Raw genomic sequence first — 22,207 nt, 5'->3', positions numbered from 1 at the left:
TTTTGTACTTTTTTTTTATTCAGGCCCCAAATTAAAATAAAATTAATGAACGAAAGGGAGGCAGGTGGAATGGTGAAGTCGCATAGATCTCACAGGTAGTGTAGGTGAATGAGCTGCAAGAAATACCTCTGGTTAGTTGGTCATTCAAAGTAATGGACAGTGCAAAAGAGGGGTGAAAAAGAGAGTGCAGGCAGGGTGGAGTGGGTGGAGATGAGAGACAAAAAAATAGATGCAAGAGAAGATTTACAAGATGGTAGTGAGACCTGCTATGATGTATGATTTGGAGACTGATACTGACAAAAAGACAGGAGGTCGAGCTGGTGGTGGCAGACCAGGATGGAGACGATTAAATGAGTAACTGTCTGGTAGCTCACCAATCAGCCTGCTTTCACAATTTAAGTTCTAGTTTCAACTTGACTTTCTGGTCCTTTCTGGCATGTTGAGAGTGACATCTGATTTAAAAGCAGGGAGCAAAAGACACTGAGCAGGATATCAGCACTGAAACAATGCCATTTATTTAAGGAACAAAGGTAAAATTATTCATGTGTGTACATGCACAGACCACATGTGCACATAAATCCACATATGTATATGCCAACTGAAGTGTCTGGTATTAAATTTGTATTTTAATTTTAAAAATGTAATACATACATTCAAAGCATACAAGATATAAAAACAATGCAAAGGAAATTATATGGGAAGAAACCTCTCAATAAGTAAATTAGTAAAATAAATGAATTTACTTAAATCAAGCCTTTATATCAGAGAAAGCTCATGAGTGCTTTGGAGATAAACGTTGAGATGGTTTGGACATGTGCAGAGGAGGGATAGTGGGTTAACTGGACAAAAGATGATGAAGATGGAGCTGCCAGGCGGGAGAAAAAAGGGAAGACCATGGAGATGATCCATGCATGCAGTGAAGGAGGACATGCAGGGCTGATGTGACAGAGGATGGTGCTCGAACTTGGGGGGGATGGAAGAATATGATCGGCTGTAGCGACCACTAAAGGGAAAAGAATGGTAATAGTAAATGGCCTGTATTTGTATAGCGCTTTTACTTAGTCACTATGGACCCCAAAGCGCTTTACACTACATTCAGTCATCCACCCATTCACACACTGGTGATGGCAAGCTACATTGTAGCCACAGCCACCCTGGGGCGCACTGACAGAGGCGAGGCTGCCGGACACTGGCGCCACCGGGCCCTCTGACCACCACCAGTAGGCAACGGGTGAAGTGTCTTGCCCAAGGACGCCGGGGCTCGAACCGGCAACCTTCCGATTACAAGACGAACTGCCAACTCTTGAGCCACGATCGGAAAAAACATGAAAGCGTGTCAGTACGGCGCGATAGCATAAAAAAAATACAAAGAGTTCTGGACGAGAGTCGTGTCTTTCGAATGTGTGAAACAGAAAAGCAGAAAATGCAAATTCATTGTAGTTACCACAGCTAGTAGACTTTTATTTTGAAGGGCAGGAAGCCAGCAGCATGTCAGCTGATCCACAGTAACACACACGCCACACACTGTCACAAACCTGGTTACCTGGGTCATAGGAGCTTGCGTGGCTGGAGAGGGTGAGTAATAACAAGTAATAATAAGTATTAAAATAAGGTGGAGTAAATAACACTGCGCTATTTGCCGTCCTGTAATCTCCGCTGCTGGAGCCTGTGCCAAAAGACAGGGACAATAAGTTAACTCGCTTGAGGCTAGCTAGCTTTTATCAGGACCCGAGCTGAGGTGTTTTAAGCAGGTAAGGTCATGGCAGCGGTAAAAGGGAGACAGTGATAAACGGATTTAGCGTCATGTCTGTGCCAGATAAAGAACAGATATTTGCCACATGAACCTGCCGTGTGTTGCCTCCTATGTCCTCAGGCAGAGGATAAATCGAACCATGCTGCCTGACAAAGACGGTCCAGGTGTTGGAGGCGGACAGAGCTTTCCTGAGGGTGAAGACCCCTCCGTGTCTCTTTTTAGAGACTACCTCCGGCTCAGAACTGTGCACCCAGAGCCCGACTATGGTGAGAGACTTTTATTACATGAGCTCAGTTCGTGACCTTTAGCGATATGGCGCAATTGAATTTTGGGATGCATTTGTCTTTAATAGACCCCAAACCGCTGCTTGACTAATGATCTTTTTCATGTCTTGTTTCTCTGTGGTTTTCCTTTAAGATTATGATCGACAAATGCTGTTTCTTTATATAGTATAATAATAAATGTATTGTAAACAGTATCTGTGCTTCCTTTGAGAAACTGTAACATGGATTTTCTTGTATCAGTGGCATCATTGTCTTTCTTCAAAGAGAAAAAGTAATCAAAGTTCACTTCTTATCTGTGTCAGTTAAACATTAAATGCTCACAGTTATGCATGTAACAGATGTTCTTAAACGCTGAGCTGTTATGTAAAGTTTTCAGTTCAGTGGTTACACCTTGTGCTGAGTCTCAGGAGTAGAAAAAATAAAAGCAACAGCCATGAGGCAAAAACATGTGACCCTGGGGATGGATCATTTTCCAAACAACTATTTGGAGGCATTACGACCCTGTTTACGGTTGTGAAATGCGTCCCGTGCAGTTAGATCCTTGTTGGAAATATATTTCACCCTGTTTAACAGCAACCATGTTAAACAGGGTTTGTGTTCCAGTTGCTCTGAGAGAGTTAATAATCATAGAAAAAGTGAGAGAGTGTGACTGGCTAGCTAGACTGCTTTTCACATGCACATCTAAAAGTGGCTGAAAATGCAATGATGACAGGAGAAGGCTTGTCAAAGTCCAGCAGCAGGAGCTGTGACTGAGAATTTTCACTCAATTATTAATGCTTGAGTGCGATGTCTTGTTGTTTGTTTATTCTTTCATAGATGCTGCTCTTAGGTTCCTTGACAGAATAGCGGAGGAGCTTGAGCTACCCTTGAAGAAGATCGAGGTGTGTGACATTGATGGCTACGTTCAGAGAGCAGTTGTTTACATGATACAGTGGACATAACATTAATAATAAAAAGATCCTTTTCCTGTCCCTGCTCCTTTTAGGTTTTTCCAGGTAGAGTCATATCCATCATGACATGGGAGGGAACGAATCCCACCTTGAAGTCCATCTTGCTGAATTCCCACACAGATGTTGTACCTGTTTATCAGGTATGACATCGGTCTCACTGTATGGCGCTACAATCCTGTTATCACCTGTAACAGACCTGAAAAAAACAGATTTGATATCAATCTTTTCTCCAGGAACATTGGAAGTACGATGCTTTCAGTGCTTTCAAAGATGCAGAGGGCAACATTTATGCCCGTGGATCACAGGACATGAAATGTGTAACTATACAGTGGGTATAACCTGCCTTGATAACTTGCTTTATTAAACAGGATTTGTGCTCTAGTGTTGTTGTGATGCTCTCTTGTATTTATGTTTCTATGAGAAACACCCGATTTAACACCCGCTCACTCAGCCTGCATACTGTCAGTTCACACTCTCGTCCTTGTTCCTGTCATATATCTGCTGCGTTCACTTTGTTCTGTGTAGGTACATCCAGGCAGTCAGGAGGCTGAAGGCGAGGGGATGGAAACCGACACGCACTCTCCATCTCATGTTTGTTCCTGGTAAGATTGTAATATGCCTCTCCATTCTGTTTTTAAATTGTTTGTAATGTCTTTTCATATTGTTAATACAGGCTCATGGGTATTTTTACTTACTGTGACTGATTACTCCTTAATTAGTAATGCTAGGACAGTAAAAACACATACAGTGTGTGACTGATACCATCCTCATTCTCCTGTTGTTGTTAACTGCTTATGATGCAGCTTCAGTAATTCTTTAACAGGGATAAAGACTGATCACAAACTGTAGTCTTGTACTCATTAAACACAAAGGAGATGAGTTTTACCTTTGGTCAGCCAAACACATGTGCTCAATCTAAGATTAACTCTGACCTGTCACTCTGCCAGAGACACCTCAAGATATCATAAAAACAGGAAATGCATATTAAGTAGACTCTTATTAGGGGGTCTGTTAACAGTGTAGATGGGTAGGAAAACACACAGTGTGTTAAACGTTATCTCCTAGGTTGTGGAGATGTAAACTTTAACAGCAGGACTTTGTCTATTCACATTTATCCAGTATAGACATGTTAAATATGTGCGTCCAAGTACGCTTTGTTTCCTGAATCTGTTTGTACATGTTGTACGGTATTTATTGTCTGCTTTCCACACAAAGGCTTTGATTCAAGTCTGAATAAATTAAACTGAAACAGCACCCCTTTCAGCAACATTTCTGCACTGTGCCAGCGTGGAGTGGAGGCACTGGCTCCTGGGAGTTTACATTGTTGCCAGCATTGCTCCTCCCAGCTTCGTCCCGAGCAGATGTCTAATCAGCCATAATCATTGAATCCAACTAATAAGGATGAAGTTTGCTCTCCGAGTCTTGTTAGGTTGTAGTCACTTATTTATTTACTTATTTTTTTAGATGAGGAAGTTGGAGGCTACAAGGGGATGGAGACATTTGTGAAGCAGCCAGAGTTTCACAAGTTAAACATCGGCTTTGCCCTTGATGAAGGTAAAAAAAATAAAGAGATACAGTTAAAGATAAAGCAGCCTTTGTATTCTTTTTCAAAAGTAAATGAATCAAAATCAAAATATTGAACATGCCAAATTGTATGAGTGAGTTAAAAATACTTGTTATTTATTTAGTTTGAATTATTTCCACAGAAAATCCTTTTACTTTTGAAACAAGATAAAACTGCAGGTAACCATAACAAGAGCACCTAGTAAAACTAAGCTAATAAAGGGAAGAGACTAACAATAAAAACCTACACATTTAAATTTGAGAATTGATCATGCTGTAGTGAAATAAAAGGATTTAGAGAATGTCTTTGTTGTTGGCAGTCTTTACTAGCCTTTCCCTTATTTTCTTTCTTTTTCAAACATTTGATTTTATCTTTTCTCTTTGATGTCATATAGAAGAGTGGTTTAATCCTGAAACCCACTACATTATTTTTAATAAGTTTTTTTTTTTAATGGGGGAAGATTATAATTCAAATGTATAAATTATAAATCAAATTTGGTATTTACTTATTTTTCTTTCACATATATTAATAATTTTCTGTCCATATTCTTTTATGTTATACTCTGTGTTCAGACCTTCCCTTATCTTTCCGAACTGATTCAGCCTCAACCTTACACACTTTCTGGAGAAAGGAGAAGTGTTACTCTGGGAGGTTTGGAAGTGTTTATATGGGTGTTTTTTCTTTGTGATCAGCACTAACTGGGCTTCCTGTTTTTCTCTCTCTTAGGATGGGTGAGACCATTAAGTCGGGATTGTAACTTCGTTGTGTTGTTGTGTGATTTTACTTTTTAATTGGTGTCAGTAACATCAGTTCAAAAAGTTCTGAACTTCTTGACTTTTTCACTGAGACCTTTAAAAAAAATGAGTAAATGCAGGTCTGAAAATTTCAGGTTATATATGTAAATTGCTTTTTTTTTTTACATTATTCATGCCAAAGATAAAAACAAACTTGCCTGCATGGCTGAGTTTATAACAGAGCCAGTGTTTGGTTTGATCAGACTTAAACACAATAAGAGAGAATGCAACAGCAAGCTGATTAACAGCGACTGCTAGATAGAAAAGTGGCCAGCCAGTGATGCTGGCTGACAAATGTGCTTCAAATGATTGTTAATTCCCTTTGTTATAAAACCACAGTAATTAAAAAAAATAGACACAGTTTACAAAGTAAAAAAAATGTAATAGTTTTTAATCTCTTTTTTTTTTTTCATGATAATCTAGAAAGTTTTAGGTTTCAATACAGATAAGAACACTTCCTGAAATATTTTACGACTAAAAATAGTGAAGATGTTAGACTTTTGCCTCATATGCCTTCATAAATGTCTTCACTGGGTTTAAATTTGACATCCAAACATCAAGAGATTCCAGTGTTTGGTTATGTCTGCTCAGAAATGGGAGTCAGTACATCTTGAACTGGAGTTTCCATGTTCTTGTGCATGAGGTTAGATTCATTGTGATACTAAATTAACTAGTGACTTGCAAGTGTCAATATGAGAGTGCATGATTGTCTGTCTCTGGGGGTGTACCCTGCCTCTTGCCCTGTGGCAGCTGGGATGGGCTTCCGTTCCCATCCTTGTTCCTGAATTGGATGAGTGGAGAAAAATGGATGGATCGAAGTGTATTTGAGTTTTTTCTGCATGCTCTGCAGGTTTGGCCAATCCCACTGATGCGTTCACTGTGTTTTATGGGGAAAGGAACCCCTGGTGTAAGTACAGAATACACAGAAATTGAAACCTCAACTTAAATTAGTTTTGAATTACTGGTTAGATGATAAAACGTGTCTTGAATCAAGCAGGATTACCTCTGCTTTCAGGGATTACTGTCCATTGCCCAGGCAGTCCAGGTCATGGGTCTCGGTTTGTGGAGAATACAGCAGCTGAGAAGCTGGTACTTATCTGTACAATGTTACTGGTTAATAAAGCGGTTGAAAACAGGACTAAAGGAAAGTGTCAGTAACAACACTTATCTTTTCACTTTCTTATAGCGCCATGTCATGAACTCCTTCCTGGACTTCAGAGAGAAGGAAAAACACAGGTGAGGAAATTTACACTTTGGTAGTGTAAGCAGGTCCTAGATTTCCTCTATAATAGATCTCTTTGGAGTTAGTTTGAGGTGATAGGTTACCCCAAAACCTGCTCACAAAAGTGTGTAAATCAATTTCAAATGTACAGACGATGGGTTAATTTGCTTGTAGGTCTATTTGCAGCTAATTTGTCCCATAGCAGCATGCTTTAATGAACTGTGTAGACATTAAGAACTTCTAATTTATGTTTACATGTCATAAATGTGAGTAGCCTATATTTATTTATTTAAAAACTTTTTTCTGTTTTTTTTTTTCACACAGTATTCAGGACATTAGATAAATATTTACACTTTTGGATGCCTAGAAATGTATGACATAATTGGGTTGTGGAAATTCAATTGCTCAGTCTCTCATGAACGATTCAACATAACTAAAGGAAAATATTTTAAAAAGGTGTCTTCTGGCACATTACCTCTAAATTCACTGTAACCATTAAAAAACTACAGAAATGGAAGCAATAATGTATTAATTGTCATATACTGCTCATCAGTTGTCTTTGTGTCCCATAGATAATTGGGAAGAGACCATTAAATTAAATATAAACTTTTATAAAATGCAGTTGTGTTTGATTCAAAGTTGCATTTTGGTCTGTTTTGCATTATTACCTTCTCTCTCCTCAGGCTAAATACCAGTGAGTGTTTTACACTTGGTGACGTCACCACAGTAAATATGACTATGGTCAAAGGGGGCGTGGCCTACAATGTCATCCCGGCTGAAATGGACGTCAGCTTTGACCTAAGAATACCACCTACAGTAAATCTACAGGTGCGTAAGTGGTTTATGTGTTTGTGTAACTCCTTCGTACAATTATGCACATGGCTGCAAGTGTCATAGTACTCCACATTGACTTTTAAATTACCACTGTACCAGGAGTTTGAGAGACAGATCAAGCAGTGGTGTAAGGAAGCAGGAGAAGATGTCACCTATGATTTTGCTCAGGTCAGTGTGCTTGCTCTCAACTCTAAGACTGCTGTTGGTTTGTTCTGATGGTCAGATGGTCTAAATCAGCTGGTATCTGTTGTAGAAACACATGAACCAGAATATCACATCCACAGATGAGAGTGATCCATGGTGGAATGCCTTCAGTGCTTCCTGCAAAGAAATGTGAGTGGACTAAATCCTTTTTCAAACCTGGAATACATAACGCTGCTGTTTTCACGAGTCTGTGAAAGTGACGACATTTAGCCACAATTCTACTCTGATTTGCATCTGTTACATTAAGATGCCATCAGATTACTACATCACTATTTAACAATATAAACCTGAGGCTACAACCCCACACCCCAACACAAATGACGGCACACATCTGTAAGATCTTTGTCTTAGTAGAATACAAAGCTGACTGCACAAAGCAAAGATGAAAACCAGTACAAAAAAGCGACCGCTGCTGACATGCAGTGCTTATACTATGTGGTCTAAGGGCTGCAGCAGTGTTTGAGTGATTTTATCTCCACAAGGGTCCAACATTTATTGTGGGCTGTTAAAGTATTGCATTTTGTATTTTTATTGTCTCAGTATATTTATGTTAAGTCTTCTTTTCTCCATGTGAGGGAGTATTGCTTTAATTTTGTTATGCTTGCATAATGACAATAAAGAGTCTTGAATCGTCATTGTAACCAGATGATCAGTGTTTTTTATTTCCCCGTGTCAGTGTTTTGGCTGATAGGTGTGCAGTGTTGTGTAGTGGTCACAGCTTAAACCTTTGTTTTGGCTTCATCTGCAGCTGCTAACTCTGGTGATTCTTCAAATAGTATGTGTTCATCTTACTGTTGAACAATTAATAATTTAAGATTTTAATTAAAAATGATCTGCTGTATTAGTTTATGGCAAAACTGAATTTTATATGCTTGTAATCTGCTTACATAACCTTTTTTTTCTTTTCTTCTTCTTTTTTTTTTTTAAATTTTTTTTAAAATATCCGCTCTATGAGTCTTCACACATTAGCTGCAAATGTTCACACAACTCTCACAATTTGCTCCTTGTGCTTGGAAAGGTTTGTCACAGATACTTGTGGAGCTGTGAAACACTAGAATTTTCTTTTTCATTTAATATGTTATTCAGGGAGATTTACATATATATGAGTTTTTACTTATGCTTTGCAAGCATTTCCAATATAGGCAGTGACACTTTTTGCACACGTTTAAAAACATCTTATCCATATAGTTTCAGCTAAAAACAGGAGCATACTGTGTAATCAACAGCCACGTCTCATATGATCATCTCCACTCTAGGAATATGACTTTGAAGAAGGAGATCTTTCCTGCTGCCACAGATAGCCGTTTCATCCGTGCGGTGAGTTTAAGAACTGACTTGAGTTTGTAAATGGAGGAAATTTTCTTCTGCGAGTCATTTGAGGTTTTTCTTTTATTGACGTTACTGGGAGAAATCAGTTCTTGTGTTTTAAATAATGTTTGTTTAATGATCTAGGTGGGCATCCCTGCTATTGGCTTTTCTCCAATGAACCGGACGCCGATCCTGCTGCATGATCACAACGAGTATCTGAACGAGCAAGTCTTCCTGAAAGGCATCAGCGTGTACGAGAGGATCATCCCGGCTCTTGCCAGCGTTGCTGCCCTTCCCAATGAGGCTTAGACATAATTTAATCCTTTCTAAAACATATTTACCAGATTATCTGACTATTTAACTTGAGGAATTATCAAAGATTACCAAAGAGTATATCATTAAACGGAGCACTGAGCCTTTGGTACTGTTTATCTTTTTGATTCTCAGGATGAAGTCACACTAAGCTTTGCTTTACTCAGCACAGCAGCAAGTCTTAGCATCCTTTATGTTAGCGTTGAGATTGAGTGTACCTTTTTTTTGAAGGATTAATGCCTGTTGTGTAAATCAGTTCATTTAAAGAACTCAAGTGAAAGCTGAAGAGGCTTTTGATTGCCAGTTTCTAATTAAACCAAATCTAAAATTTTAGATGACAGAAAATTTTAATTAACCAAAAGTCAAACTGAATAAATGTATTTCTTCACTACTGTCACTGTCCTGTTTTCTGCTACACAAACAGGAGAGACATGCGTGATGCCACGTTAACACTCAGTTTAATTAGACCTATTAATTAGAGGCAGAATTGCTGTTGTTTTATGAAAGAACACTTCTGATTGCCTTTGGGGGAGGCATTTAACCTCCAAACATCTGGTTAAAGGTCCAGCAATAACATTTAAAATAATCACATCAATAAAACACTGAATCCATTTGTAGCCTCAAGATAATCACAAAGTGGACCCCAAACAAAAATCCAGCTTTTCCCCCCGCTTAATTTCACCATTATGTTCCTAAAGGCTGCTTTTTTTTAATCACCTGTTAACAGCAAGATGGAGCTAGAGCTCGTATTTCACAAAATGCACAACATGGGTTTGCCTCCTAAAGGAACACAACACTATAAAATGCAGAAATGTCTCACTGGATTCATCCTCCTAAATTTGGTGATAGTGGACCACAGATAGGTGGCAGTTGTGATAATAGGTAAAATATAAATGTCTGCAGGAAATTTGATTTGGTGCTTTGATTTTTCTTTGGTCCTGATATTTATTCACCCAGTATTATCCTCACCCACCCAAAATATTCCATCAGCATCATTTATGCTTTAGGTGTAGTGCTTACTAGCAAACATTAGCGTTCTAACAACCTAAAGTAAAATGGTGGCATTACTGTGTTTGTGCTTACGGTGATCTCATTGTGAGCATGTCAGTATGCTGCAATTAGCTTTTATTCCAGAGCCTGAGTGCAGTTTCACAGAAAGTCTGTGGCTAAAAATCATATTTAAAATATCAGACAGATATCTAATGTGTTGGCCAGAGGGAATCACTAAATCAGAATGCATCATTTTAAAATCTGTAAGACAGAAAGGTGTAAAACTGGCCTACAGTTAAAATCTCTGCTCACCCAGCCAGATTAAAATTGTGTTTTTATTTAGCGTGTCCCTTAAATAGAAAGTGATTTTTTTATTCACTTTACTTGGATGGTTAAAAATGGAAAAACTCTGTAAAGAAGGATGTTATGAAATACAGATGGAATAATGGCAATGAGGAATTAAAAATGTATTTTGATTTTTAATGCTATTTACATGAGGTAAAGGTCGGCCTCATCCACAGTGCAGCTCTCGTTGGTATTGTCGTCTAATTAACAGTGTATGGCTCTCAGAGGGGGACTGGCAGGAAGCGAGTGCAGTCAGTAATTAGTCTTCTCTCTCTCCCCAGGACGTGACAGCAGTATTAGCACATGGGGCCATCAGGGAGCCGAATAAAAGCTGAACCCAGATCCTTCCTCCCAGAGGGGGGGAAAAAGGTGCAGCCATCCTGTCGGGTCAGCTGCCGAGCTTCTGAATGCCGGGCTGTGGGGAAACATAGGTGCTGTTAAACAGTTTGTCAATGACAACTTCGCTGTTTCAGTATTTCAGGAAAGCCTTTATTATATGTGGTGCCAGAGTCAGTAATTTGTATACATGTTTTTTCCTTGGAAACGAAAATTGCTCGACAGTTGATCCCCACTTAATTGTGGTCTCTGAGCAGGGTGCCTGCCCACATGGGGAGATTTTACCTGATTCACAAGGTCTGTGCACACACCCTACTGTGGCGTTTCCAGGATTATGATCATAATTCATGAACAGCTCTCAAAGAGCTTTTACAATTAATGGACCAAGTAAAGCCTGAAGATTTATAGAAATAAAATCGTAAACAAGAACTGAGAGGCAGTCTGAAAAACATTTTCTCTATCAGTATCCGTAAAGTAGCTTTGGTGTACATATAGCAAGGCTGTAATGACTTTCACTTCCATGGTTTTCTTGCTTCTGGGGAGAGCTGTTAATACTCGCAGATGCTGCAGTGTATGAAGGGCTATATGCACAGTGTAAATCACACAGCTGAATGGCTCTGCTGCTCCACTGCAGTGCAGCTACAGCTGTCCTTTGGTGGTAAATACATCCAAACCCTTTTGTAATCGAAGGAGCTAACTCTCTCAGGGCTTGTAGTTCAACAGCCACTGCGATCATCTGGTTTTTATTTTAATCGTTTTTACTCAGATAAGGAAATGTATCTACAAAAATCCAAATCTGTGTTTTGAAGGTAGTTAATTTAGTAGTTTTCCAAAAAACATTTTTCTTGTATAGGCCTTGGCTGAAGAAAGAAGCTCCATATTTAAACTATTTAAGTATAGAAATCTCTCTTTTTTTTAAAAAGAGAGATTTCTATTCTTAAATAGGCCATAAAAGAATAACAGTTATTTGATATAATATATTTGAGACCCATGTCCGCACATCTGCTTTTTAACTCCTTAGTTTCTACACATTCTCTGTCTCACCGCACATTTTGATGCTTAATTCATTTCCCTGCATTTTAAAATCTCCTTTTCTTATATAGAGCATGTCCAAATGCCTGGCTGATACAGTATATGTTACATCATTTTGTAGTCTACCATTGCCAGACTTATTTCTGGGCTGTGTTCCTGTGCATCTGACAGATCGCATGAAAATGGGATGAGCTTAAGTACTGTCTCTGACTTTGACTTTAACTTATCACCTAAATCATAAGGAAGTGATCTCTTGGTTTGAGCACACGTGACGGGCATGAAAGAGCACGGAGACACCGTGGCAAATGTCTACGCTACCTGCAACATCATATGTGAAAAGGAACAGGCACCAGTGGCAGAAACTAATTTTGGTGTTCTCTGGGGAAAGGGATGTGAAAACAGGTCTCACTAAAGGACCCTCATGCAGTTTGGTTCTGACAGTTTGGACAGAAATATACACATGAGTATCCTGCAGGAGGTCATTATGTTGGGTTCTTGCAGTCCCCCTCCTGATCCTCTTCACACAAAGAAGCAGATACTAGTCCTGCTGCTGATGCCCTTCTACAGCCTTGTCCAGTTGTCCTTGTGCAGTGGCCCATCTCCTGATAACACCTCCACACTCTTGAGACTGTGCTGGGGGAGAGAGCAAATCTTCATGTGATGGCAGGTGTGGAGGAGCTGGACTATGTGTCCAACATGAGTGTGCTGCAGGTACTGTCTCAGCAGTGAGAAGAACACTAGCTATAGAAAAGTCATTCAGGTGGGATACAGAGAGAGCAGAGCTGGTCTGTGAAAACTATTCCTTTTTGGGAGTTGTCTTGTTGTTGACTTCCCAGTGTACCTGTTGTCACCTTCTTAGAGAGAGTTCTCAATTTAGCACCATATGTGTTCACTGCATGCGTAAAGTGTAGAGCTTGTCACAAAAACTGGCTTGCAGGCCGCTGTTCATGACTCTACTGCGTTATGTGTGCCTAATGCCTGATGCCTTTAAGTTCCCATTTAGCACAGTGTTTACATCAGTGTCAGCTTTAACATTAATTTGTCACAGTACACGTTTTAAACTGTCATAGCAGAAAATCAGAGGTGTAATTAATAACATAAATAGTGATTTTATTCAATTTTATGACTCAGTTCCATTCCGGCTCTTTTTTTATTCAATGTGTGAATGGAGAGAAGGCATCGGTAATATTATTGGTTACACGCTAATTACCACAGCATGGTGTATTATAAGGTCCAAGGATTGTAAATACAGAGGAGTGGATTAATTGGAAGAATAGATCAAATATATGTCTTTATCCAATCATGTTACATATAAAAAATAAATAAATAAAAGAACTATACCCACCTATCCTTGGGTAATAAGAAAGTCCAGTCCTGGTCCTTGCATTTCAAGCTGCTAGCTGCTTTCAACAAGATGTCCAAATCCTCAGTGGAAGGAGTGTGTTTCTATTTCTGCACGGTGGCTTTCTCAGAGGCAATTATGATTCTTGTCATAGTCCATTTCTTTGCAAATTACTCACAAATTCCATCCTTCTCATCAAGTTTCTCATTAAGAAAATCTCCTGTTAAATTTCATATTACATAAAAGACATAAACCCTTAGTACAGTTAGGATATTCCAGATCAGCTCCCCCAGTGACAGAGTTCCTCGTTGATGTGACTCTTCCACTTCATGTTGTAATTCCTCCAAAAAGGAATTATCTCCACTCCCACGTCTCATATGGGTGTGGTTTGTTTCACACCCACACACACCAAATCAAAAGTATGAAGGGGGGGTTCAATGTTTACTAAAAGAAAAATGATGGGGGGAGGTTTTTTTCTTTTTAATATGGCTAAAAAAATCAAATCAAATGGTCATCTGTGTAAATAATTGTTATGCCTGGATTGATTTAAAAACCAAAACAAATACTGACTGAATTGTCTTGCTCAACTAATGAGCCGCCCTGCGTGGCTGCCACCAGAGCCAACACAAATGAGGGTTACTCATGTCCAGGCAGCCAATCTGATTCTGAACTTTTCATCCCAGAAAATCACCCTAAGCTGTTCTTTGATTAAAATTCTGTTAAAGGTCAAGTACCAACAAAAACAAGAACTACAATGTGGGTCTATCCATGATGGACAGGATGCACAGCATACAGACATCAAGAACACAGCAAAGCTCTGCCCTTTATGTTTAAAGGCTTTCATGAACAAGCTATTTGTTCAGTGGGGATGTTTCAGTGAGACTTTTCAAAGAAGTAACCAGAACTCTCAGCGAGCACAACCACACCCAACTCAATGGCTACACTAAAACTTGCTTGCATGCTTTATAATGTTTTTATTACAAAATGCTGACATCAGCCTGTTTTTATTACACTGTGATGGCGTCGGCCTGTTATGGCGTCGTTGTGATGTTGTATTGAAAGTGTGTTGTACAGCCCTCTACACGCTTCTTCATATGATATGTTACTTCATATGATTTCATGAAAGTTTTTTACAAGTCAGCTTTGTCCATGGCTGACGATAATAGAGGTCAAGGTCTTAGCCAATGCCAGCCTAGGTACTCATGTCCCCCAAGGCTTAGTATATTGCTGTAAAGTTTTAAAGATGTGAAGTTTAAATATGAAGTTTTACTGATTTTCGTATTTAGTGTGACCTTGACCTTGACGCAGTTTTCACCTAAATTAAATCCGCTCCAACTGTTATTAGTATCTACCGTCATACAAAATTTAAAAATGATAGGACATAAGTTCGAATGAGACTGTATTCTAAACAATACTTTAATGAGTTTATTCTAAAAAGTTCCTGGAAATTCAAAAAACAGTCCCAAGCATCCTTAATTTACCCTGTAGTGCCACTGTTTTTTGCATCTCTTCCAGTGTATAACACTTCAGTAGTTCTTACTAGATAAAGATTGGCTCGTGTACAAAAGCTTGTAGCAACAGCAAATCCACAGATACTCTCCTCTCCAAAACACACTGTACAAAAAATAAAAACCAACAAGGAAGTATTGAGATTATCTTCTTTTAAACCTAAGTTTTTACTCTCACGTGGGCAAATTCCTTCTTCTTTCGGCTGCTCCATTTATGGGGTGCCACAGCAGGTCATCTGCCTCGATGTCATCCTCCTCTGTCACGCCAGCCCTCTGAATGTCCTCCTTCACTACACCCATGAATCTTCTCTGTGGTCACATGTCCAAACCATCTCAAACTCGCCTCTCTAACCTTTCTAACGTTCTCTGATGTACCCATTTTACTTCTGTCCATCCTGGTAATTCCCTGTGAAACTGGAGCATCTTCAACACTCTTACTTCCAGCTCGACTTCCTGTATTTTTGTCAGCGCCACTGTCGCATGCAGGTCTCACTACCATCTTGTAAACCTTTCTTTTCCATCTTGTTGCTATTCTTCTGTCACAAATTACCCCTGACACTCCCCTCATTCTACCCTGGCTCTACTTTCTTCTTCACCTCTGTTGTGCACTGTCTGCTGCTCTGGATGGCATTTAAACTCACCTTCATTCCGCTGCTCTTGCAGAGGTAGGTAGCAGGCAATGTTTCAGGATGCTGTACAGTTGATATATGAAGGAAAATTAACACAAAGGCAAATATTAGATGAGATCCATTTGGCAGATATTTAAAACTAAATGATTAATTAGAAGAGAAAATCCCCACTTTTAACTTCTAACACCTTCAGCATTAACATGTCCCACTTTGCAACAACCCATATATACTCTTTGTCTTTTATTTCAATTTTGTGGGACATGGTCACACTATAAAATGATCACAGATGGTTTTATAGTGTGATATTTAAAAAGAGTGGTTGAATTTTCTCACAATTTTAATGGTTACATTAAAAAGTAAACAGCAGCTAAATTAAATGAATGATCAAACATAACCTCGCTTTTTTTAATCTAGTCATGCGTGACCGTGACTGGGTCTCCTGTGGACTGGGGCCCAGTTGGTAAACTGGACCCCGGGGGAGTGAAACGGGAGTTAGAAGCGTCTTGATTTTATTACATTCAGGGACCCTTCAGTACCTGAAGTGTTGCGTCTTCCTCTAAATAGAAAAACTAAATTTATGGCAGTGACAAATCCCACGTGGCTCCTCAGAGATAAATAAAGCCAAACTAGATTCTTCTCCTGCTTCTCTGTTGCCTGGTGAGCGTGAGCGCGCACGGATCCACGGGCTGCTGATGAGAGAGAGAGAAAGAGAGAGCGGGCGTGGACGCGCCGGCCTGTGTGTGATTGTGGTGTTAGTGCTCGTGGTGGTGTGTATGTGTGTGGGAGCAGGAGGGGAGACTCTGCAGTGTCTTGGCAGCTGCATTAGTGCATCTCCCACCGTCCGCGATGCCTTCACGGCCAATGCCTGCCTCCTCCGCGTCCACTTGACGAGAGAAACCGAGATGAAGTCGTCGGGAAACTGAGCCTGACGTTCACACATTGCTCGCTGTATGCCCCGGAGACAGTCCGGAGCGCTTCATTCACGCAACGAGAGCCCGTGACGAGAATTTTTAATGGAAAATGGCGATAGGCGAAAGGTCTTGCAGCATCGTCTGCTTGCTATCTATCCAGATTATCTTCATTTTCAGCGCATCATGGCCTGGAGCGCAGGGTCTCTTCCCCCAGCAATACACGTAAGTAACCCTCAGTGAAAACGATGGGAGACAACTTTGGGCTTGACCACTTCGCTTTGCCACCAGGAGATACTCCAGTCACCCTGCATGCTTTATCTTCTGCTGTTATGTAATTTGACAGGGTTGGCGATTACATCAATGTAAAGGCAGGTTATTTAAAGAGCTGGAAGGTGTAGTCCACGCTATGATATATAGGGGTATATAGGTATATTTGTAGGGTTAAATGAGCAATCATATTTCAGTGTTCCTCCCAAGCAGAAGACCCCATACTGTAAGTGTTTGTACATCAAGTTAGGCAAAATTAGGAGCATCTGGCAAATGATTAATCCTCCCTATTACCATATGATGAGTTAGAGCCTTCATCTGATGTTCTGCACAAATAGGATCTGAGGGTATTACCCAATGGACGACTGTGAATATTAACTTTGACTTTCTCAAAAACCTGTTTAAAAACAAAAAACAAACAAAAAATTAAAACTGCAAGGACGTACAGGGAAGTTTAAGGTGAGCTAGACTGTGGCTTTAATTAGTTGAGCTATTTGGAGAATTTCTATTTGACATGCAACATTAAGTCTGTGCAGTCATAAAACTGGTAAGGCTCTTTTCCTTGTTTCCCCTGTTGTTCTTGTGCTCCACTAAGTGCTAGATCTTTCCATGATGGCTTGAAAAAAATCATCAAACAGTCCTATCATTTCCTACAACCTCTTGAGGAAACCACACTGTGCACTGTACAACACAAGTACTCAAAGCTCAGGAGTAGCCTACTAGTACCATGCCTACTATTTAGCACAGCAGAAGAAAGGTGTGGTTTTACTGTGGCTTCTTGCTGAAGGCTGCATTCGAAATACCATTTCCCCTTGTTTTTCAATCAATCTCCTGCCCAGTTCTTCAATCCTAACCTTTAACCCGTTACAGTTAAGTACAGCTGGCACTTAACTTGAGACTATCTGGGCCCAACTCCAGGCTCAGCGATCGGGCTGCTCAGGAGGGAGGAACAGGCCAGATGGTCCACTCATCTCCAGGGCACATGCTGAAGAATTTCTGGCCAATCACAACTGGAGATATGAGGTTTATTTACCAATTAGAAAAGAGGGGTCTATTCTATAAACCAGTCAAGTGTGGGCGTGTGCATATGTGTGTGTTTTATGATGAAATGGGTTATTTCAAGCTGCTGCTTTCTCCTCCTCCTCCTCCTTTCTGCTGCTTTTTTCTGCTGAGTGCTCTGAAACAGCTCCATAGTCTTGTGCCCTGGGTCGCTTCGGCTAAGCTAAATGAAGCGGTGTTACGACGCTGTAGAACAGCTTCTCATTCCAATTAAGAATTAATACTGCAGCAGCGTGGATTTATACCACTTCTCCCTCTCTCGCCTTGCTCTTTCTCCTCCCACCCTTTCTGTCTTGATACGGCCTCTCCCTGCTGATAGATAGATAGATAGATAGATAGATAGATAGATAGATAGATAGATAGATAGATACTACAAAAAATATGTGTTTTTGTAGTAATAGCCTGCCATGCTGCAGACATTGCAATCTGCCTTCCTCGTGTTCTGACATCTAGAACATCAATGGGGGAAAATCAAATATTTTTTTATGTTATTTTATTGCAGTTATTCTCAGACTGCAAAGGAGCTCATGACCTGTAAAAGTTTACATTAGAAATATGTGTTTTGAGAACATTGATCAAAATGCCTTTGTTAAAGTACTCAAATTCAAATCGGAGGTACTTTCACTTTATTCGAGTACAACCTTTTTTTTGTTCTGCATCAGATTTCAGCTTCTGTTATTTACTACTGCTATATTTGAAGCTTGACCATAATAAAATCATGCTAAAAGTATTTTGCTTAGTGGATGAAACTTTGCATAAACCTTGCCTATGGCACAGTGGGTCCCAACGTTTCTACAGCATACACAAATATTCTATACAAATCCCACAATCACATTTATTTTTACATTTAACACATTCATACTACAGAATCAAATGTCAGGTTAGAGTGGTGTGTCACAATACAATGAATCAGAGAGCTATACTATAATAATCATAGTGTATGTATGTTTGCATGAATAGCATGAATAAAACCTCCTGGAGGTATCATGGTTATATCGTTATTTTTGACTTATTTTGGCTGCAGCGATGAATTTAATGAAATTCTAATATTATGTCATCACTAATATGGCACATATGACACCTTGAATGGGGCTGTTTTTCACAGCGAGTACTTTTGTTTTGGTGCCTTTATGCACTTTTTATGTACTTCGCCTATCACTGCAAAACCATGTGTAATATGCAACACGTGGAGTTGTAACAGAGCAGAGAGGAAATCTTCTTTTAGTTAAATCCACAACGCTGATCTTTCTCTCAAGGCCACTGCTGGTGCTGCAGTAGAACTCAGTGTCTCGAGTAGCTTTGTGTTTTTGCACAGCACATGAACAGACATTAAAGGAAGCAGGCCATGTGTAAACAAAGCCAGGTACTGTTGTCAAAAGACGATTTTTAGGAGCAGCAAGATATGAATAGAACTGAGCAAGCATCAGTAATGGCGGATAAGACAGTTTATGAGCAGCATAAAAAGAGGCGGGTTGCAAAGTGGCAGTCAGCTTGTCTCTGTCTGATTTAATTACTGATTTCCAGTAACCCAAACCATAGATAACCATAGATAGAAGGATTGATAGATGCTTTATGGCTTTTCCGTCTGCTCCTTATACCCCACCTATGGCTCAGCTGTTCCTCTCAACCTTTTGCTCTCTCTGCTGTAAGTGAATATGGGTCACATCATGTAGTGCTTCTCTATCTGTCTTCACAGCGTTGTGTGACTATAGCCGGTAACAGAGTAGAGGCACAAGAGTGCTTTGCTGTGTGGCCCCTGTACTTGGTTTTCTGATGTCCCACAGGGCTTAAGAGGAAGTGGAGCACACAGTCAAAAACTTTAGATTGTGCTTCAGCGGCACTGAGTCACGGGGTCGAAGCTGCTCTGCAGTCATGTAACAAACCTAATTTAGACACAACTTTTTGAGGGCATTTTAACTGAAACTGTGAAGAAGGAAGCTTGGTGTCTTCAGTAAGCTATATGCCTTATTTCAGAAAGACATTAAAGTTACATTTTAGAAACAAATATTTCCTTTATGTGGAAAAAAAAGTTAACTTTTAGTCGGTTTGTGGGTACAACTGGACACCAGTCCCCTATATGATTGCTTGCTGTGCTGTCTTCAGCTAGTTGTGAGGAAAATGTGGAGAAATGCACAGTTGTCAGTCCAAAATAGTAGCATGAGAAAAGCTCAATTTTTGGAGCCAGTAGCAGCTGTTGTCAAAATTCGGATGTGCCAGAAACTCAGGATAGTATTCTCTCCACTGCAGTAAACCCGATCTGCAAAGATTTTATAATAACACACAACAGACTAGCCGGCACAACAAAGTGTGCACTGTTTTTTTGTGTAAAGTAAATAAATAAAATGCTTTGTAGCATTTTCAGTAAAAAGTGTGATAAAAAAGTGTTTTTATCCAGGTTTGAGTGTTGCAGAAAAGCCACATATTCATAATGCTGATTCTTGTTTTTTAATCTATGAAGATTAACCCCACACATTTGTTTTAGCAAATGTCAAAACATATGGGATGCAGATGGAGGACGTGTGTTAATGAAGCAGTCATGGCATCTGACATGCTTCAGCTTTGGGATTGCTCAGTGTGTTTATGATTGTAAACATGATATTGTTTTGCGCCATGTGACATTTAAGCAACCTGTAGGATTGCTGGGATTAATGTAACTGATTGCCCAATTTATAGGTGCCTTTTAAAGAAATCCTAGCATCTGCGACAAAGTCTTTTTATCTGTATCTACTTTGCTACTCCTGCCTTTGGATTTGCTCCTTTTACAGTTTTAAATGAACGAGAAAGTAATCATTGCAACAGATTATGCATACAGAGTATCTATTTTCTAGTCTGGGTTGCACTGACCAATCACATGCGAACGAAGCAATTTAGCTTTTAGTGGCTCTCCTCTAAAATGCATCTGCATTTGGAAGCAGTCAGTAATAATGACTGGTGCAACAGCAAGTGTTGGCATGGCATGGATATCTGCTGGTTACACCGGAAGCCCTGAAAAATGGACCACTGCCTCCAAAGGCTGAGTCAGCAGACAAACTGACTGTTTTCCAGACTGATGACAAAGTAGCTAAATGCAAAAAAAATCAGTCTTTAAAAACAAACAAACGATATTTTTAATAATATTCAAGATATTTTCAGTTAATCAAATTAATGTAATCCAGATTTAATAGCACCAGCAACCTGAGAACACTTTGGAACAGAGTGCATTTTAAAGGCTTTATTTAAAGCGTTAGATATTTTTCCGATTGCATCCCTCTATAGAGAGGGAAAAGGAAAGTGTGCATGCTGTTTCTCTTTTCCACAGCACGCCTCGCTTATTTCTACCACTGCCTCGAACGCCTCAAGGTAAAAAAGAAATTCACTTTCAAATGGATCAGTGTGAAGACATGTCAGGCATTCAGTCTTATAATAATCTTAAATGGGCCTTTAAAGTGATACTCTTGATGTTGCTGGATTTGAAAAAAAAAAGGTTATATCTTAGTTTCTATACACGGTTCCTGTAGCTGGGCACTTCCCAGAAACCCAGAAGTAAATTATCACTTCAAATAAAAGAATGTGAAAATGTCTCGCACCGTATTAAGAGCTGTCTGATCTTCATCAGGTCTGGGCGTCCTCAATTTCAGCTGGGCTAGAAAAAAGAAAGAAAAAGAATCCTTTGCAGCATCCAAAAAGCTGTCTTCCTGTGGATTCGGGCAGTTGAGTGAAGATTTGTGGCTTGTCCGACAGCAGAAACAAGCCCAACAAGACTTTAATCAGTGCTGTTGTCTTGTAACTCTGCTGGAAGCTGTCTGACTGATAATGAATCGACTCTCTGGGCACTTACAGGTCTGATTAATTGATTTCCTGGTTTGACTTATTTAGGTAGAAACTAAAATGAATATTTCATCTCCAGAAACTTTTCTTAAATCTGACTGAAGTGAAGTACAGGATTGCAGGGGAATATATAGTAAGATAGTCAGAGCATAACACAAATATTGTGTTGTATATTATATGGTATAATAACTATATAGTATATAGTTTAGTGTATAGTCTTTTAAAGCATATTTTTACATTTATGTAGTAATGGTTGACTGCAAAATTTTGAAGGAAACTGATTTTTATACTGCAGGATCCCTCTTTTGTTCAGGTAGGTTGTGTAGGATTGGGTGCCGCTTTGAAATCGCAGCTTGCGATGTGATTATGTCACAGTATTTATTATTTAAAATGAAAGAGCACATGCTGTGCTATATTTATGATATTGATTTAAGTGCAAAATTCTTATTTAAATGAGTAGTTGAAGGAAGGCTGTATTTAGTTAAAATACATTTGTGGAATAGGATAACATATTTAGTTACCCTAAAAGAATTCAGCACACGTAGTAATGGAATATCTTGATTTTCATAAATCTGGTCCTTCAAGTGTTTTCCCCCTCCTTATTCTCTATTTGTGTTTCTCATTTGTAAAAAAAATAATAAATAAAAAAACTTCAATGTAATAAGTGCAGAAAAGTCCAACAATAATAATAAAAATAGTACTATGTACTTTGAAACTTGAGAATCCAATCAGAGGTGTGAAATCAGAGGTGTGGTC

General features: G+C 39.4%; 2 protein-coding genes across 4 annotated transcripts in view; both read left to right on the top strand.

The window, feature by feature from the left end:
• The first annotated feature begins 1,448 nt into the window (after positions 1-1,448).
• LOC120746747 (aminoacylase-1A-like) lies at positions 1,449-13,294 on the top strand. Of its 3 annotated transcripts, XM_040052198.1 has the most exons (16): positions 1,449-1,575; positions 1,874-2,019; positions 2,854-2,918; positions 3,023-3,127; positions 3,221-3,315; positions 3,513-3,589; positions 4,452-4,541; positions 6,196-6,252; positions 6,361-6,434; positions 6,532-6,581; positions 7,251-7,395; positions 7,501-7,569; positions 7,655-7,734; positions 8,862-8,922; positions 9,058-9,164; positions 10,842-13,294. In XM_040052198.1, exons 2-16 carry the CDS (start codon positions 1,893-1,895, stop codon positions 10,846-10,848), a joined length of 1,209 nt encoding a protein of 402 aa, XP_039908132.1. In that variant the 5' UTR covers positions 1,449-1,575; positions 1,874-1,892; the 3' UTR covers positions 10,849-13,294. The 3 variants fall into 3 exon arrangements, with proteins under 3 accessions (XP_039908132.1, XP_039908130.1, XP_039908131.1); XM_040052196.1 differs by lacking the exon at positions 10,842-13,294 and having other exon boundaries at positions 9,058-9,617; XM_040052197.1 differs by lacking the exon at positions 10,842-13,294 and having other exon boundaries at positions 1,492-1,589; positions 9,058-9,617.
• A 2,613-nt stretch (positions 13,295-15,907) lies between these two features.
• LOC120746740 (voltage-dependent calcium channel subunit alpha-2/delta-2-like) overlaps positions 15,908-22,207 on the top strand; it is a 39,753-nt gene continuing 33,453 nt past the window's right edge. Inside the window, exon 1 of the mRNA XM_040052188.1 lies at positions 15,908-16,540. Within this exon, the coding sequence (XP_039908122.1) occupies positions 16,428-16,540 (113 nt within the window). The 5' untranslated portion in view covers positions 15,908-16,427. The remainder of the gene's footprint in view (positions 16,541-22,207) is intronic.

This window comes from Simochromis diagramma, unplaced genomic scaffold (assembly GCF_900408965.1).
Source record: "Simochromis diagramma unplaced genomic scaffold, fSimDia1.1 OVJJ01000389.1, whole genome shotgun sequence".
Classification (NCBI taxonomy): Eukaryota; Metazoa; Chordata; class Actinopteri; order Cichliformes; family Cichlidae; genus Simochromis; species Simochromis diagramma.
The sequence above is the reverse complement of the archived record's forward strand: the minus strand, read 5'-3'. Positions and strand labels throughout refer to the sequence as shown.